Genomic DNA, 18,833 nt, shown 5'->3' on the forward strand with positions numbered 1-18,833 from the left:
TTTTTTTTGTTGCTTAAAAAAATTTCATTGATACCACTTTTGTTCCATTCATTTGAAACGCTTTAAAATCTACTGACATTAGGCAGTGTTGGTTGTATAAATTAAAGATTTTTCAATTGACAATTTATTATTTATTAACAGCCAGTCTGTCAAACATTTCCATAACCTCAACAGAAAGTATTGTCAAAATTAGAAATTCTTTGTTGTCAGGAAAAAAGGTTTGCCTTTCTATTATTACACTGTCCATTTAATTTGATTACACTAACCTCTTTGTTATGTTTAATGTGATTTTTTTGTGAATTCTATCTTTATTTCAAATTAGATATTTTTTCTAGTTTTTTATTTTATTTTATCAATCTTTTACCGTATATCAAACTTATTTATACATGTATTTTATCATTTATTTATTTTTAAATTTATGACTTTTTACATAAAACAACAATTACCTCCCTTTTGGCAGCAGACTATCACAGATCATTGTTTTCAGTTTAACACAGCCACATTTTGATGAAGCAGAATCTATAGATAATACATCTATACAGGGTTATATATATATATAAACATTTTTATGTGTGTTTATAAAAACTTCACATATACATAAAACAGAACATTGGTGCATCGTATAATACAGGGATTTAGTGGAAATACATTCCCAAATGGTTTCATAACTATACATTAAAAAAAAATATTATTGCATGTTTTAGGAATTTCTATGAGCATCCTGTTTTCCTATCTATCTTACAATAGCAAAAGTAGGTCTATTTGAAATGGATGTAATATTTCTTTATAAGGGGAAATAACTCATGCACTCTATATCCTATAAGGATTATGTGTCAAACACTTGGGATATTTCTATGTTATTTATGAATGGTAATGTTACTTTTTGTCTAGAAATAACACAGTGAAGTATATATATAATACAAATTTACTCAGCAGTAAAAAATCTTAACAAACAATATTCATTCTTTATGTATTTAAAGAGTAAAAACATATTCATTATTAGTTTAACTAGGCCAATGAATGTACTATAAAAGGACATAAACTTTTATTTCTATAAAAATATTCTTCTTTTTCTGTAGTTATCATTTTTTTTTTAAAGAGGGTGTATTTATCTTTTGACAAAAACAAAGTCATAAACTATCCTTTACAACAACAAATCTGGATTTTCATTGTTTTTTTCTCCAGTGGAAATAGTATTGGACAACATACAGTGACCAAAGTAGTTAAAATATAAGGCAGAAATTTACAGCTACCTTTGAATAGAACAACAACCAAGCACAAATAAACAACCAATATTTCAAATAAATTCAACAGTTGATTGCCCATCCAGTACAAAATTATTAAAATAAAAAAAAATAACAATAAAGTTTTAAAATTTAAAATAAATGTACTACCAAACAAACATAACAAATAACTGATTGTTCAATAACGAGTCTTAACACAACATTAACAATTTATCTTGTATATAAATGGTTAGTACCTCTAATAAAACAAAATACAATAACTTTATCTCTCGCATTTGATAGGTTCTATAACTAAATAAAAACTAACTCCTGTCTATGTGATAAAATATAGAAACAACGTTCCAAGGATATTTCACATTTCTATGGTGTTAAAAAACAGATTGTCCTTTATCCATAAAATCTTTTCACATCTTACATTTCCATTTCAAAGATGTATCTCATTCGTACTTGGTTTTCTTGGTAGACCAAGTATTCACTCTGGCTGAAGCTGCTTTTGTTTGCAAATGTACTCTGGCTAATGGGCTTGCCTTGGGGTACGATAACCTTCTTTCCATCTAATGTCAAAAATGTGTCCTTTGATGGATCTGTAATAAATCAAATATGTATTAACTAAAAACAAAATTATGAAGAATGGAAACAACACTTTATAAATTTCATGCCTCAAAGCCCTTTTCTGGACCTAGCTTCATCAGGAACGCTCATAGCTGAATTTTTAAAAGGCAAGGATAAATAAGGACAAAACAGTTGAAGAGCTTTTTGACCAAAACAGACCTAAATGCAATAGCCAAACCCCTTTAAGGTCAGCTATACATAAAGTACAGTTATACAATATACACTATTATTGTAATGAAGGTACTTAATTTTAAACCTTTTTTGAGATTGTTAGTCATACATTGTTAGCTAAGCAAAAAAAAATTCTCCCCCAGATGTTTTCTTAAGATGTATAATTTCTCATCATGCTTGATTTAGTGAGTTGACATCTGACAACTTATATAATATATTTATATATATATCACCTCATTTGCATACAGCTAAATATAAATATTTGTGTTTTTATCTACTGTCATGAAAATAGGAAGGGAAATAACTTTTACCTGGTTCAGTCCATCCTTTAGCAACAACACAATCAAACCCAATTGGAGCCTTTATCAGTGAAGAGTCATCCATGGCAATATGTTTTTCTTTACCCAAAATAGCCTCATTCAAAAACATGATGCCTCTTTTTCCTGCTGGATGAGCTAAATAATAAAAAAAATATAATTCAATACACACATTGAAGAAACAATATCACATTTCCTCATAGTGTATTTTTCAACAAAAAGTCTGATACTTATCAGTCTCTTTTACAATGTGTCATAACCAGCCTCATTTGCAATATTGCAATGCTTGTCTTCTGAAATTTGACGGTTGAATTATTAAAAGGAATGACCATAAAAAGACATCTGCCGTTTTATTGTTTATTTGTCAATATTGTTCAGAATATGCATTGAATATTTGTCACTGGACATTAAGCAACAATAAATCAATCAACATTTTATCAATAACAAATGATGCTCTAAAGATGCTCAATTTCTTTCAATCAAGACATAGGGTATATGAAAAATAACTGTTAACTTAAAAGCAGGCATATTATTGTATGTGGAAAAATTCTGAACAGTTGGTTGTGAATGTCATAGTGGTAAATTGAAATGTTCAACAAGCTGTAGAAACACACAACTTTACTTACACAAAAAGAATGATCTGAACCAAAATCTGAACTTGAAATGATAGGTTCACAGAGCATTTATATTCCTTTTATACCTCAAGTACAAATAAAATGTATATCAGTAACAAGTCCAAATGAGATTTATGTCATTGACAATGTATTGGAGCCTCTTGCCTTTGTTAGTCTTGTATGTTTTTTTTTAATTAAAGTCTTTTATATGTTTTGGAGTTTAGTGTGACTTCCATTTTTACTGAACTAGTACACCATTTTATTTAGGAACCCGCTGTGGACCATCTTCAGGTGCAGGGTTTTCTTGCTACATTGAAAACCAATTGGTGGCCTTTAGCTGTTGTCTGCTCTTTGGTTGGGTAGTTGTCTCTTTGACATATTCCCAATTTTCAGTCTCAATTTCATATTTTTTTTAATTTCAATTTGACTGTTACAGTGACCGTACATTGTAATATTTCACGAATCTTGGTACTTACTATATCCTGCAGACTTTCCATTCTCTGAAGCAAAATAAATTCCTCTTCCAACTCGGCCACCACTGTGTGGCATGATACGTAGTCCACTTTTCAAAATAGCCGCCACTACAGCCACATTTGTTCCATGCCACAATAATTTCCTGTTGGTAATTTTATCATGTGCTTTGACTCTGTCTCCCTGAAAAATCATAGATTTTATTAAATATATATTCTAACAAATTTAATGAAATTCATTCTCATTTTATTTCTACTTTTCAACAATTATAGCAATGATGGCATTTAATAATAAACTTCATATAGAAATAATTTAAGTTTTAAAAACAGAAGCAAGGATGGAAAAATTTCAAATACTAAAAGCACATCTTTGGAAATAGATTTTACTATATGTAAACAGCACATTAGATAAGCCATTATTAATAGTTCAGAAGCTGACACTTTGTAACATGGCTATATTTTGTAAATTGGTCTATAGAGTTTTCAAATGTTTATCTTTAAAATGTTTGGCTTTACCACAGAGTAATATTTTCAAAAAAGCTTCTTAAGAGCCCACTGAGTGTTTTGTATGCTTCTGATGATGTCAGTTTAAAAGAGTAATATAACTAGAGGGTTTAATCAAAATCTAAAGATATCTTCACCAAAGTGATGCAGACAACAATATAATAAACTAAGTGTGAGACATATATCAACTACTGTAAATTCAGAAATTTTTGCAAGATATTTATGATTGCAAAGTATGTGTCTGCGTGATAATCACAATAATATAAGAACTCTCATTCTGAAATCTGACATTTAAATTTGTATACAGCTTTACCTGCGTAAGCATATATTCTCACATTTTTTTTCCTTTCTTCAAAAATTACAATAATAAATGCACAAAATAATTTCTGAATTTATAGTATATGATCAATACAAAATTAAAAAAATGTCCAAAAAGAATATTGTTCAGTGATGTCAGCTTACCTCAGGGTGTCTGTTCATCTTCCATACATGTTTAATCTTACATGGTCTCCATCCAGAAGATTTGGTATTATCTGTATAGGTCTCCAATATCTGATAATAAAAATAAATCAAAATAAGGCTAATTTTGTGTAAAATATTATTTTAAGTGAGGAATAACACTGTAATCGGTCCAAATCCTCCATTAATAAAGAAACGGGTATACTGACATTTTCTTTTTCTAAAATTTACAATTCCTCAGCTTACTGTTTAAAATGTGATAGTGTTCTCAACTATTCATTGATTGAAATCACTTCTTAGGGAAGATCTTAAGGGGATGGGTCAAAATTGTCAAGCTAGACAAAAATTTGAACACTTGTCACCTGTGATAAATAAAATGTCTTCAATATTTTGACTCACTTTATATTCTTTACTCTTGGGGTCAACTCTCTCAAGGTCACAATTGAGTAAATTGTAATCGACATCAAGAGGATGAGCAGGTTTGTCTTTATTTTTCTTTGAACCCTGAAATAAACAAGCTATTTATTATTACATAGAAAACAAATAATTTATAAAACAATCAAAAAGAAATTGTCATTATCAAAACTTAGACCATACTGATGCTAATTTTTTACTCTTGAGCTATATGACTGGTCCATTTCTTGATACTATGTTTGAAATAAAACAAATTGTAATCAATGTCAATAACATTAAGAAAAAGATTTGAAGTTTTATAGTTATGAACTTTGAGCATGAATGCTGTAATTTTCATACATTTATAGCATAACTTTCTTAGTTATGTGATTTTCTAATGGAATGACCAAATGACTGTGGTACAATGGGGCATTTAATAAAATGGCAATGTAAAAATATAATGACTACATGAATTTGTTTGTATCATTGGGTAATCATCTCTATCTTTGATCTCTGGCACAAAGTTGTGTCAATGTTACCACATCTCTTTATAATCATATATTATACTAGCATGTCTAACAATGAAACTGTAAGATAATTTATTATGTTGTCTTAGTATATCTTATACTTTTTTAAGAACATGTCTTAGATATTGAAGTTTGAAAAAAAATAAACATCAAACTTACCGCCATCTTGTCTCTCTCCTTCTCCATTTCCTGTGCCAATGCAATGTCTCCTAGAACCTGTAACAAAAACATAAACATCTTAATATCATATACAGGGGAGAGGGGGGTCAGAGGTGTCCTGATCCCAAATCCCAGGCTTAACAACATGAAATCCTGAGGTCCCGAATTGAAAGAAATTAAATTCCTGACATCCCTAAATTTGAAAACAAGAATTCACAGATCCCGAAAGAGTCAATCCCTATATCCAGAGCTTAAAAACACCAGATCTCAGAGTACTGATAAAGGTCCTATCCCCCTTTATACAGCTAAGTATTATACAAATACTATGTTGGTATCAGAAAATAAACATTTCCATTGACCAATACTAAAATTTTATCCAGAAACCCACAAACAAAATCCTTTTTTGAATGATTGATGGAAGTTAAAATGTTGTAGCACATATGGAGAATGTTACAGCAAGGAAATCAAATGCCTAAATAAACAAACTAAGACAGTAAAATTCAACTGTTATTTTTGTAAATGATAACATTTTAAGAGTTCTCATATACTTTGATCAGAAAAAATATAACTTTTTGACATCAAATCTTTCTAAATTTTTTTCGCCTTGTTCCACTTATGATTTCTGGAATTACAGGGTGAGCTTAAATTCCTGGACCAGCCCTTAACTACTAAATTAACTTCAGAAGATAAAAATTTAACACAACATATAGTCAATAAAACTGTTATCAATGACAGAAATTCTTACCAGAAGCATGTCCATCCTAGATCTGAGTGCTTCAAGAGTATCGATGGTTGGTGGAATACGACGTCCAAAGTCATGTGGTATCAAGGTATAGAATGTAGATGATAGATGTGTTAACATATTCTTTGTTGTTTTAGCATTGATGCCTTTTTCTATATCATCAAGACATTCAAATCCTTTTGCAATCTGTGACTTACTTAGTTTCCCTAAAGGCATTTTCTTCACATCTGTGAAATAAAAGATTTTTTTCTTTCAAATTTTAGCGGAATACTATAACAAAAGATGAATAAGCTTATATCAGGTTATCATATATTTTGTATATACAAATTTAATATACATATTGTATGGTTATTTATATGCATAAACAAATATACTCAGTTACTAGAAAAATAGTAAACAAAGGCTTTGTGATTTTATTATTTTTGTAAAAATCAACAGAAAAGGTTATCCTATTTTAAAATAAAAATTTTACAAATATAAACTTTGATTAAAATTAAAAATTACATCTTTGTAAGTTTGATATTCTTATTACTAGTAGTACAAATAGAAGACAACAAAAACTGAACACAAATTTCCCCTTTTTACAGAATCTAAATAAACATACCAATATCAAAACTTTTCATTGCATCTCGGAACATGTCATGGTCAAATATCAGCTTCATGAGGGACTGTGTTGGGGCATCTAGAGTACAGGCAGCTGTTGGTCCTGTTGGGGTTTTAACAGTGGGTGCCTGTAAAAGAAATAACAATATTTTCTAATGTAATTCTTTTTACTATTTTCACATATGTATTTTACCTAAATCAATAAATCAAAAAAATAAATTTGAGCTAGTTTCTTCTCTGACTTATATGAACTTTTTACTAATTGTCTCAGAAATGTTGGCATTTTTTTTAATAGAGAAGAAATTCCTTAAACTCATAAAACAACTCCAATTTCCAAATACTGGTATATGTTTTATCTCGTGTAACAATCTGTTTGAGAATATAGGTCGATCTCTGGTAAACATCAATGAGGCAGCAACCTAGCTTCACTAAATGAAAAACATATAGAGGTCACCATATAGTGTCAAGCAAAATGTATGGCAAGCTCTAATTTAGCCAGAGGCAAAATAAGTTATGAATTCTTACAACAAATACTTTCGAAGATCTGACTATACAGAATTATCATCACAGAGTGAGACCTAAAATATAGAGACAGTGATAGCCCTGACAATTATGATTCAGGTTGAGGCATAGAAGGCATACTTACCAACCCTTGTTGATATTCAAATTAATGGATAATGTTTCCATAGGACACAGATCATTCCCAAGCTTGCATATAGAATTGGTAAGGGACATAACCCAAAGGCAGAAAAAATGACTAAAAACCGAATTCAAACTTGATCTGTGTTTTGTGATAATGAGCACTGTGTATAACATTTTTATAACATTTGAGCAAACTGAAGTTAGAAAACTGAAACTTATTATACTTTTATTATTATGAAAATCATGTCGCCTCCCTATCTGCCTTGACTTTTGGATTTTGTAAATACAGCTGTTTCCCAAACCACATCTCTTTGGGGGAGATATATTTACATACTGGTCTACAGATATGATCTCTATGTTTCATCTCATTACGACATGACTTGGCAATGATAATAGTACAAAAAAAATGTACATGTATAAATAAGCATGGCTAAGATAATACATGTAGTATAAATAAGCATGGCTAAGATAATACATGTAGTATAAATAAACATGGCTAGGATAATACATGTAGTATAAATAAACATGGCTAAGATAATACATGTGGAATAAATAAACATGGTTACAGGTAGTGGCTAAATTGAATTCTGAGGAAGATCAAAAGTGAAGGAAGGGGTATAATAAGTACAGAATTTTAGTATAAGTTTAATCTCTTAGAAATTCAGGGCATATAATTGTTGAAAATATGCCACACAGCAAATCAACTTTCCATTCTAGGATATATCATTTTATGAATCTTCATAGTAAAAGCGGCACTGTTTTAGCCAAGCCTATAAGGGAGTTCCTATGGGAAATTGCATAGTCTATATTTGCAGAAGTGCAACCTTGAACCATGGATCAAAATTTGCTTACATCTACTTCATCGTCGTCCTCTCCTGCCATCTCTATCATTGTGTATTTGCCTGGCACTGGATTGAAGCTAGCTCGGTTTTCCCATTTATTCTTGGTTTTGTCTCTAAATTTTTTCTCAAAATCTTTAGTGGCATCATTGACATTTCCGAATGATTTCTGAGCGGTTGTGCCAGATTCTCCCTATAACAGAGTAAATTACAATGAAATTTACTTCCAGTAAATGTCTGTAAACTTGATCATGAGTTCAGATTTTTAACAAATAATGAGAACTGAAATTATTGTTGATATATTGGTAAATATATGATGTTTGATAAAAATATATAATAAAAGTTTATGCTTGCTGCTTAAATGTAAATATTTAAAAGGATACTGTAACGATGGAAATAACATTAATATAAAAAGACATGCGCATGTGTCAAACATATTTTTTGTGCTCATTAGAACATGGATTTGTTAACAAAGCGTAATAAGGACGTCATAATAGAATTTCTTAGAATTCATATATATTTTTTAAATGATGTACAATCAGTATAACACAGTATCAAAAGTATTGTTTCTACCAAAGTTTGACAACCTGTTCTAAATGTTGATTATTATAGGTGACTTAGATAACTAAAAGCAACAAAAAAATCATAGGTTGACATAGTTTTTTTACAAGGAAAAATACAACAGATTTTGTTTTTTTTTCTTTTTGTAGTGAGTTCAAGATTTAAACTTATATACAGGGCTAATAAATTGGTTGTCATGGTATTTACTTACAACTCGACCCCATCTGTTCCATGTATAGTAAGTGGGTCCCATCTTGAGAACTTGGATGACATAATACTTGTTGTTGTTATGTCCTATGTTTGTCTGGTTTAACATACAGTCATAATCATCATGAACCTGGAATTAAATAACCGAAACATGACAATTATTTCTTTTTTCTTAATTCTGTGTGCATTTAAACTGGTTCAAGACGAACCTAAAAAAAAAAAAAAAATGGTTCTGACATGTTGGATAATTACATTTGGAGTTAAGCCTTTCATCTGTTTTTCTGTGCACAATTTTACATAAATAAGGCCGTTAGTTTTCTCGTTTGAATTGTTTTACATTGTCTTATCGGGGCTTTTTATAGCTGACTATGCAGTATGGGCTTTGCTCATTGTTGAAGGCCGACAGTGACCTATAGTTGTTAAAGTCTGTGTCATTTTGGTCTATTGTGGACAGTTGTCTCATTGTAGTCCGGCGGCTTAGTGAAAAATTGTGCACATCCTGTTACAAGCATGAAATTTGGCATAGACCTTCCTCAACTATTACTCTTTTATTTCAGATAGGGAGGCATTTGAAACAAATGTCTCACTTCCGGTAAAATCCAAAATGGCGGACGTCATACTTAAATCAGCCCAATATCGAAGGCTAGCGTGTAAAAATGTGTTATTATCATGCTACTATCATAATATTTGGTACAGACCTTTGTTTTTTACTACTTTTTGATAAATTAAATAGATAAGATGTCTTCAGAAACCCACTTCCGGTTAAAATCCCACATGGCGGACATTGTACTTAAATAAGCTCATTTTTTAGGGAGGGTAATTGAAATGTGTTTAAACGTATTGCTACTATCATTACACTGTGTAGGACACTTTCTTTGGTGCTTCTGATGGCTAGAATGTACAAGACATATGTCTTAAAAACCCTTACTTCCGGTAATAACCAAAATGGGGGACATAGAAATATCTTTTTTTTATTCAAATTTTAACTTTTTTCAAAATGTAAAGAAAATCATTTTATTTTGTCTTGGTCATTAAACTTTTGGCTTTAAGTTATCCCCAAAACCACTTATTCTAGCATATTGTAAATGTTTAGATATAAAGTTGACACTTCCGGTAAAAATATGACCTAAATTTCAAAGATGAGTCCTCAATCTATTTCTTCGATGTAGAGTTTTGGATAGATTGATTAAAACAAAACGAAATCACTATAGTATTAAAAAATATTTAAAATTACTACTATTTGGTCAAGAATACATGTTTATTCACAGTCACCATGACAAGCACACATCGCAGTGCACGGAATACCCGGTTTTCCACATTAAAAATGACCGCGGCATCCTTTCTGAAAAAATGATGAGGTCTCAGAAATTTTTTTTTGAAAAGGAACCCTCTTTGTCCCTTCGCGATCCATTAATGACTAGACTAGGTAGCATAAGAGTCAATCCCAAGCTCGTCTCACTAAACACCTGCATTAGTATATTGCACGTTTTACATGCTCGAAAAGACTAGGCCAAGTCGTGGGAATAGCCTCACTTATAATGAGCTTTCCATTTTGTGCAAAAATTGACTTTCTTGCTTCGTTAATCATGTTAGCTCCATCTGATAAAATTGTGCGATCTTACAGTAAAACCCCGGTGAGTAAGGCTGATCAATCATCATTCTTTATGTTAAAGTCACATCTTCTAATACCATCAATGTCTCCCGCACAGTCTTTTTTTCCTTTTAAAGCAAAGAGAGAACCGTATCACAACCGGTAAAGGTATGGGTCAGAAATAAGTGTGTGTGATCACTCATTGTCTAATGCCTTTGAAAGGCCATTGATAGATATTAATCCAAAGATTTTTGCCTCCCCAAACACAATCCATAGTTTGTCTGCCCCTATGTCACGGAATAGCGAAAAAGTATTGACAGCATCATCAGTGACTGTTCATCATGACTCGTTGAAGTTCGTGTTTCACTGCATCAGACACATGCACCATGATTTAAGTGTCAGTCTCTTTATGTGAACATTGTGCTACACTTAAAATACATCACGTGGTGGATAAGATAGAATATCCTGAGCATGTGTTGCTACAACTATCATACTCACCAAAGACTTCATCCACTCTTGTTACAGTTGCAAGGTATTTTATTAAGGTAAGGACATAATACCCAATCATCATACTCGTTCGGAAACACTTTTAACTGTAACAACAGTGGATGTAGTGTCGGATGTGAACATAGGCAATACTGGTAGTTTGAAAGCTGCTAAAAGAAGCAAGAGCAACATTTAGGGGAAAGGGAATACACTGACGAATCCAGGATAAAAAAAACATCCTCAAAATTGGCAAAGTTTTCTGAGAGATGACGACAGTAAGAAAGAACTTTTAAGTTTTCATTCACAGCAGCTTGCTCAATACAATTTTGAGTACAAGGTAGTTGAAGCAACAAATGCTCAGGATGTTCAGTGTTATCCAACACTTGATGATGTTTCAAGTTTAGCACCATGTTTACACGAAGAGGCTGACACTAGAACCAAGATCGATGTGTCTGATGCGGTGAAACACAGACTTAAATGAGTCATGACACAAACATATACTGATGTCATTGCTGTTTCGCTATTCCGTGACATAGGGGCAGGCAAACTTTGGTTTGCATTTGGAAGGGAAAAAGTATAAGATATATATCAATCAATGACCTTTCAAATGCACTAGGCATTAAAAGATAACACATTTGCTGGAAAAGGAACTGCGCTGGTGACATTAATGGAGTTTGAAGATGTGACTATAGCAATTAGAATGATGATTGACCAGCCAACATCACAATATGGATTTGATAAGTTTAATGTCATTGAAAACGATACGTGGTTTTGTTGTAAGATCGAAAAAAAAGAAACAGATTTGGTTAACAAGGCAAGAAAATATGTGTTTTTGGAATTTAACGATGTGAGAAACAATACCGCAGTCTTTGTAAATGTTAGAAACCAGCTCTCCGATTGTGAATTGCAGCCTAACGAGTATGCTGATTGGGTATTATGTCCTTACCTTAATAAAATACCTTGAAACTGAAATACGAGTGGATGAAGTCTTGGATGCGTATGGTAGTTATAGCAACAAATGGTCAGGATATTCTATCTTATCCACCATGTGAAGTATTTCAAGTTCAGCACCAAGTTCACATTTAGAGGCAGACACTAAAATCATGGTGCATGTGTCTGATGCAGTCAAACACGAACTTAAACGAGTCATGATTCGAACAGTCGTTAATGATGATGCTGTCACTACTGTTTCGCTATTCTGTCACATAGGGGTAGACGAACTATGAATTGTGTTTGGGAGGGCAAAAGACTTTAGATGAATATCTATCAATGGCCTTTCAAATGCACTAGGCAATGAGTGATTTAATCAGACTAAATCACCGGGGTTTTACTGTAAGATCGCACAAACTTAACAGATGGGTATAACATTGTTAACGAAGCAAGAAAATAACGATTTGCGCAAAAAGGAAGGCTTTTTGATGCTGTCCCTCAACTTGGTCATGTCTTTTCCAGCATGTAAATCATGCAGTTTACTTAGGTAGGTGTTTAGTGAGACGAGCTTGGAATTGGCTCTTATGCTACCCACTCAAGGTGAGGACAAAGAGGATAGCTTTTTAAAAACTCTTTTTGAGACCTCATCATTCTGTCATAAGCTTGAACATTGTGGATGTAAGAAAGGATAATGCGGTTATTTTTAATGTTGAAAATCGGGTATCCCGTGCACTGCGATGTGTGCATGTCATAGTGACTGTGAATAAAAATGTATTCTTGGCCAAATAGTAGTAACTTTAAATATTTTTTAGTATAATGGTGATTTTATTTTGTTTTAATCAATCTATCCAAAACTCTACATCGAAGAAATAGATTGAGGACTCATCTTTGAAATTTCCGTCATATTTTTACCGGAAGTGTCAACTTTATATCTAAATATTTACAACATGCTAGAATAAGTGGTTTAGGGGATAACTTTAAGCCAAAAGTTTAATGACCAGCACAAAATAAAATTATTTTCTTTACATTTTGAAAAAAGTTGAAACTTTGAATAAAAAAATGATATGTCTATGTCCGCCATTTTGAATATTTAAAGAAGTAAGAATTTTTAAGACATATGTCTTATACATTGTATCCATCAGAAGCACCAAAGAAAGAATCCTTCACAATATAATGATAGTAGCAATACGTTAAAACACATTTCAATTACCCTCCCTAAAAAATAAGCTTATTTAAGTACAATATCCGCCATGTTGGATTTTAACCGGAAGTGGGGTTTCTGAAGACATCTTATCTATTTAATTTATCCAAAAGTAGTAAAAAAACAAAGGTCTGTACCAAACATTATGATAGTAGCATGATAATAACACATTTTTACACGCTAGCCTTTGATATTTGGCTGATTTAAGTATGACGTTCGCCATTTTGGATTTTACCGGAAGTGAGACATTTTTTTCAAATGCCTCCCTATCTGAAATAAAAGAGTAATAGTTGAGGAAGGTCTATGCCAAATTTCATGCTTGTAACAGGATGTGCACAATTTGTCTGAAATATGCTTGTAGCCGCCGGACTATTGGCAATCATACCACATCTTCTTTTTTATATATAATGTTCAATAAGTTTGTCACTGATAGCATGTGCAGTATTTCTGTATTTTGTAAATAAAATATGACATTGGATTCTATGCCAAAAAACACATACATTTTATTCAGTTTTCAGAGACATTGCATTGAAAATAGTAGATGAAAGAACATGCATACACAATAGATAGATATACTTCTTGTACTAACCTCACATGATGATGCAAGAGGAAATCTATCATCTACTTTATGTTTCTTTTTCTTGCCAGCATCAGCAGCTTTCAGTGAAGCTATGTGATCATGTACTGTCTTTGGAGCCTCCTGTGCCGCCTCTTTCTTGGCTTTCTTCCCACCAGCAGCTGCTTTCCCTGCGGCTTTCCTTTTTGGTGGCATCTGTAAAACAAATTTGATGATAGAATCAATTTGAATGCACAACAGTATTTTTTGCACCAAACCTTACAGTACTTGCTTTACATTATGTATAGCTGACTCACAATGACTGCAATCACAGGGAACAGAATTACATGGATTATTTGAAGGTTAAAATTTGCCCCAATCTAACATTAGGGCCAAGATCCCTGCAAAATCTTTTTTTCTAGGGTTTAGTGGAGAGAGTGCATACGTATAATGTATCATGAACTCAAGCACAATATCCCTTCTTTTCCTCTAAATTGCTACAGTCAGTTGAAATACAATTATGATACAGGGATGAAGTCTTCACATTTCAAGTTTTTTTCTTTGAAATTAATTGATTGACATTTTCAATTTTGCACAGTTCATTTGCAGATGCATGCAGAGGCTATTTTAATAAAGTATCAACAGCCATTGTAAGCAAACAAAAGGAATATCTAACAAAATTAAACATAAGCACCTCAAAGATTGTTGTGTTTGACAAGAATGGACCATTTTGGACTGACCCAAGAAAATGTGGACATGTTTGATAGTGGCACATATTTACAATCCATTGCAACTGTTACAGTGTTTTTCAAACATCTCACTCAATCGAAGGACAATTCTCGAAGGGAAGTCTTCCCCAACACAGAGAAACTGGTACATATTTCTCCAACCTATAGTTTTTTTGGGGACATGTTTAGAAGTCCACCTACTGACTCCCAATAAATTCACTCTGTATTCTTTTTAGAAGATTTTTTGCAGTTTTGATGCTGGAATCTATGCTAAATTAGTTTTCCCCCCTAATTGATGATAAAAATAGCAAGTATATATCATCATTTCTTTGGTCATTAATCAATTTTTACATCTGAAACACAATAAATCAATATCACATTCTTCTAGTGCATAGGGTAGCACTTCCGCATGCCACGCCCCCTTTTTGTCCGACAAGGCGCCGGCTTGTTTTGTGTTTTTTGTGTTTATCTAAATGTTATGGGATACAATTTTGTTTACTTCTAATCGATTGTTAATCAATTAACAAGATGATGAAATGCCTGGCATAGTATATTATCACCTAATTAAATGCAATCTAATATCATTTACACATATAATGAACCATAATATTAAATCACGTGCAAAGTTTACAAATAAGCAAATGAACACAGTATGTATCAGACTATACCTACCTTTACCTCTCTTGGCGATAGAAGATCAGAAAATCATTACGTTAGCAGATTTTCGTCCTATTTATACTTAGACGCCGGTGTGTGTTTGACCAGACCAATCATTTCGTTCATCCTCAACAGGTTTATACTTGTGTCTTTTGGAGTCTCTTGGTTTTGTTCCTAACAATGAATGATATATAATAATTCCGAGTTGTCTCCCTTCTAATTTCCCGCAAAAAATATCACTGTCCATTTTCTCCCTACTTGCACAGCCTGCGTCGATGATCGATGTTGTGTTGTACAGGATTAGAGATAACAACTGATTGTACTAGATCACAAATGAATTAATAATATAAAGAATAACAACAAAAACTCTAAATCAAATCTTGGAGTATATGTCTCTCACTTGAAATGTGTTAGTTAAATTGGATATGTAATATTCTATTCTTATTCTACCATATAGTGACCGCCTTCAACAAATTGAAGATTATGTCACAGGAGGAAACTTACAACAAGACATAGATTGGAAAAATGTACAATTTTTAAAAAATAGGAAAAATTTAAAATTTAAAATGTTTTGTATAATAAAGTAAGATGTTGTAATTGAGTTAATATTGATGCTTTGAAATTGAAGATTTGAAAGAGTCGACTGAAGTGCAATTTACAATGTTGTCCGGTAGTTTGTTCCAGTCGGTGATAGTTCTTGGAAAATATGACTCTTTTCTGTACTGTGTTTTGCAGGATGGAATTTGGAAGCTGTCACGAGTCGAATTTGTATGTCTTGTTTGTCTTTTTTGTGGAATTAATTTATTTTGTTTAGGGATTGCAACCTTTTCGTGTTCAATTTTGTAGAGCATTACCAATCTGGAGTCTTTTCTTCTGTCAGAGAGACTGCGCCATTCAAGATGTTGTAACATGTTACCAACGCTTGAGGTGTTTCTGTATTTGTTGGTAACAAAACGCGCAGCCCTCGTTTGAACTTTTTCAATGCTATCTATGTCTTGTTGTAAGTATGGATCCCAAACAGAGCAAGCATACTCTAGTGATGGTCTTACTAGGGACTTATATGCTTGCTCTTTAATGGATGTTGAACTTATGTTCAGGTTCCTCTTTAGAAAGCCTAGTGTGCTATTAGCTTTCTTGCATATATGTTGTTAATATGCACATCCCATTTAAGGTTTGAACTGATGGTGACCCCCAGATATTTTGCTGTTGTTACATGTTCTAAAGAATGATTGTGTAATGTGTAGTTAAATGTGATTGGTTTTTTATTTCTGGTGACTGAAATTACATTACACTTATCTGGGTGGAATGCCATTTTCCAGGTAGTTTCCCACGATGCCAGTTTGTCAAGATCTTTTTGTAGTGTTAATGCATCGGAGTTTGATTTTATTGCCAAATAAACTATTGTGTCGTCTGCAAATAAACGTACTGTAGATGTTAGACCAGATGGAATGTCATTAATATAGAACAAGAAAAGACTTGGTCAAAGAACTGACCCCTGTGGAACCCCTGACTCAACTGCAACATACTCAGATTTTTCCCCCTCTAGAACTACTGCCTGTTTGCGATTGCTAAGAAAATTTTGTATCCAGTAATTTAATTCCCCCTGTATCCCGTAATGATGAAGCTTATTAGTTAAAAAAGAATGTGAAACTTTATCGAATGCTTTAGAAAAATCCATGACCAAAATATCTGTTTGTTTACCATTTTCCATGTTTAGTGAGACATCGTCTATAAATTCTAATAGTTGTGTTTCGCAGGATCGATTTCTGCGAAATCCATGCTGTAGGGGATATAAAATGTTGTGATTATCTGCATGTTTCATGATGTGTTTTACTACGATGTGTTCTAAAAGTTTGCAACAAATACATGTGAGTGATATAGGACGGTAGTTTTCAGGGTTATATTTTTGGCCTTTTTTGTATACAGGAGAGACATGGGCAGTTTTCCAGTCATCTGGAACAACGCCTGTTTTGATTGACTTCTCAAAGATAATAGTGAGTATGGGTGCAATTTCATGTGAAAGTTCTTTTAAAAATCTTGGTTTAATTTCATCTGGTCCTGCTGCTTTGTTTGGATTTAAGTTATGTAAGAGTTTTTGTATACCTTCTGTTTTTATTATTAATTTTGATATGGGTGGAAAAGAAGTATTCTGTGGCATGTTACACTGTTTGACAAATTCTGTATGAGAAATATTAGATGCTGGTGTAAATACAGACTGGAATTGTGCGTTAAGTGCCCCAGCTTTTTGTAGTGGATCAGTTAGAAGTTTGCCATCTTGTTTGATTTCAGTAATACCACTATAATCAGTTTTTTTATGTTTAATGTAGGTCCAAAATTTTTTCATAGTGCCAAAATTTGTTTCATCTTGTGGTGGTAATATGATGCTTTCAATGTATTCCCAGTATGATTTTCGTATACTTTTCTGCACCTGGTGTTTAACCTCTTTGTATTTTTTAGCAAGTGATGCATTCCCAGATTTTTTTGATTTTTTATAAAGTCTATCTCTTTTTCTAATGAGTCTTTTTGTTTCTATTGTGACCCATGGGTGACCGTCCTTTGTTTTTGCTGTTTTATGTGGGATGTGATCTTTCACTGCTTTTGTTATTGTTGTTTTAAAACAGTTCCACATTTCATTTACACAAAGATTTTGCTGATTTTCACAGAGATGTTTATATAAGGTGTTAATTTCTTGTTTAATTGTGCTCCAGTTTGCTTTTTTGTATAATGGAATTATTCTTGGCTTTTGTTTAAGTTTTGATGAAGCTATTGCAAATTCTGCGAACACAATATCATGATCGGATAGGCCAGGGATAACTTCAACACGCTGTACTTGGTTTGGTAAGTTTGTAATTATCAGATCAAGAATATTGTCTTTACGTGTAGGGACATCAACAATTTGTGTGAGACATGTGTCGTCAAGTGAGTTGCCAAAGAAGTAATGAAGGTGTGGGTAAGTAGTGTTTGGTTTTAATGATCTGTTATTCCAATCCCAACCTGGGAGATTAAAGTCTCCCCCTATAATAAGCGTAGAATTTTTTATTTGTGTGGCTTTTCTTATCATCAAGTCAAAAATTTTGAGGCTAGTTTCATCAGATGTTCTTGGATTATAGAAAGAGCTTAGGTACAGTGTTTTCGAGCCAACAATGTCTACTTTTGCCCAGACCATTTCTGTTTTGTCTGTAATATAACTTGTTACTTGTTCAATATGGAGCACACTAAATTATGTGGTAATGCGTATAAACAGAGGTTATAATATAGCATATGCCTGATAACCGGCTTCACCGAATGTAACATGTTGATCATCATACTAACCGGAAAAATATTTTGCCTTACTTTAAAATCTTGAAAGTACTCTAAAGTCTTTAAAAGATTTATAGAGCGCACGGTTACATGTATCTTCACGGTCTGATTTTTAATTACTATTATGATATCATCGGCTAATCATTAAAATCCATATTCTCCCAACCATTTGATTAGTTTAAAAATCATATGGATCGATATTTTGTGCTGCTTATCAAAGTAAGGCCGTACATTTCTGAAAGCAGAAAACCGTATATGGCCAGGGATTTATAGGATAAAACTATATTCATTCTTAAAAAAAAAGGTTATTATCAAACGTA

General features: G+C 32.4%; 1 protein-coding gene across 2 annotated transcripts; it reads right to left on the bottom strand.

Annotated features, from left to right (window-relative positions):
• Positions 1-242: 242 nt before the first annotated feature.
• Positions 243-15,377, bottom strand: LOC134683156 (protein mono-ADP-ribosyltransferase PARP3-like). 2 transcript variants are annotated; one of them, XM_063542271.1, is made up of 12 exons: positions 15,229-15,377; positions 13,862-14,044; positions 9,069-9,194; positions 8,310-8,489; positions 6,817-6,943; positions 6,216-6,439; positions 5,471-5,527; positions 4,791-4,895; positions 4,395-4,484; positions 3,435-3,612; positions 2,339-2,482; positions 243-1,828 (listed from the first exon to the last, which is right to left on the bottom strand). In XM_063542271.1, the coding sequence occupies exons 2-12, from the start codon at positions 14,042-14,044 to the stop codon at positions 1,656-1,658; spliced, it is 1,587 nt and encodes a 528-aa protein (XP_063398341.1). In that variant the 5' UTR covers positions 15,229-15,377; the 3' UTR covers positions 243-1,655. The 2 variants fall into 2 exon arrangements, with proteins under 2 accessions (XP_063398341.1, XP_063398348.1); XM_063542278.1 differs by having other exon boundaries at positions 15,235-15,369.
• Positions 15,378-18,833: the final 3,456 nt, after the last annotated feature.

This window comes from Mytilus trossulus, chromosome 1, assembly GCF_036588685.1.
Source record: "Mytilus trossulus isolate FHL-02 chromosome 1, PNRI_Mtr1.1.1.hap1, whole genome shotgun sequence".
Classification (NCBI taxonomy): Eukaryota; Metazoa; Mollusca; class Bivalvia; order Mytilida; family Mytilidae; genus Mytilus; species Mytilus trossulus.

Excerpts from the sequence above, each read along its gene's own strand:
- LOC134683156 (XM_063542271.1), bottom strand. The coding sequence starts at position 14,044 with ATGCCACCAAAAAGGAAAGCCGCAGGGAAAGCAGCTGCTGGTGGGAAG. Across the intron at positions 8,490-9,068 it reads GGAACAGATGGGGTCGAGTT|GGAGAATCTGGCACAACCGC; the intron begins GTAAGTAAATAC and ends ACTCTGTTATAG. Across the intron at positions 3,613-4,394 it reads AGATGAACAGACACCCTGAG|GGAGACAGAGTCAAAGCACA; the intron begins GTAAGCTGACAT and ends ATGATTTTTCAG.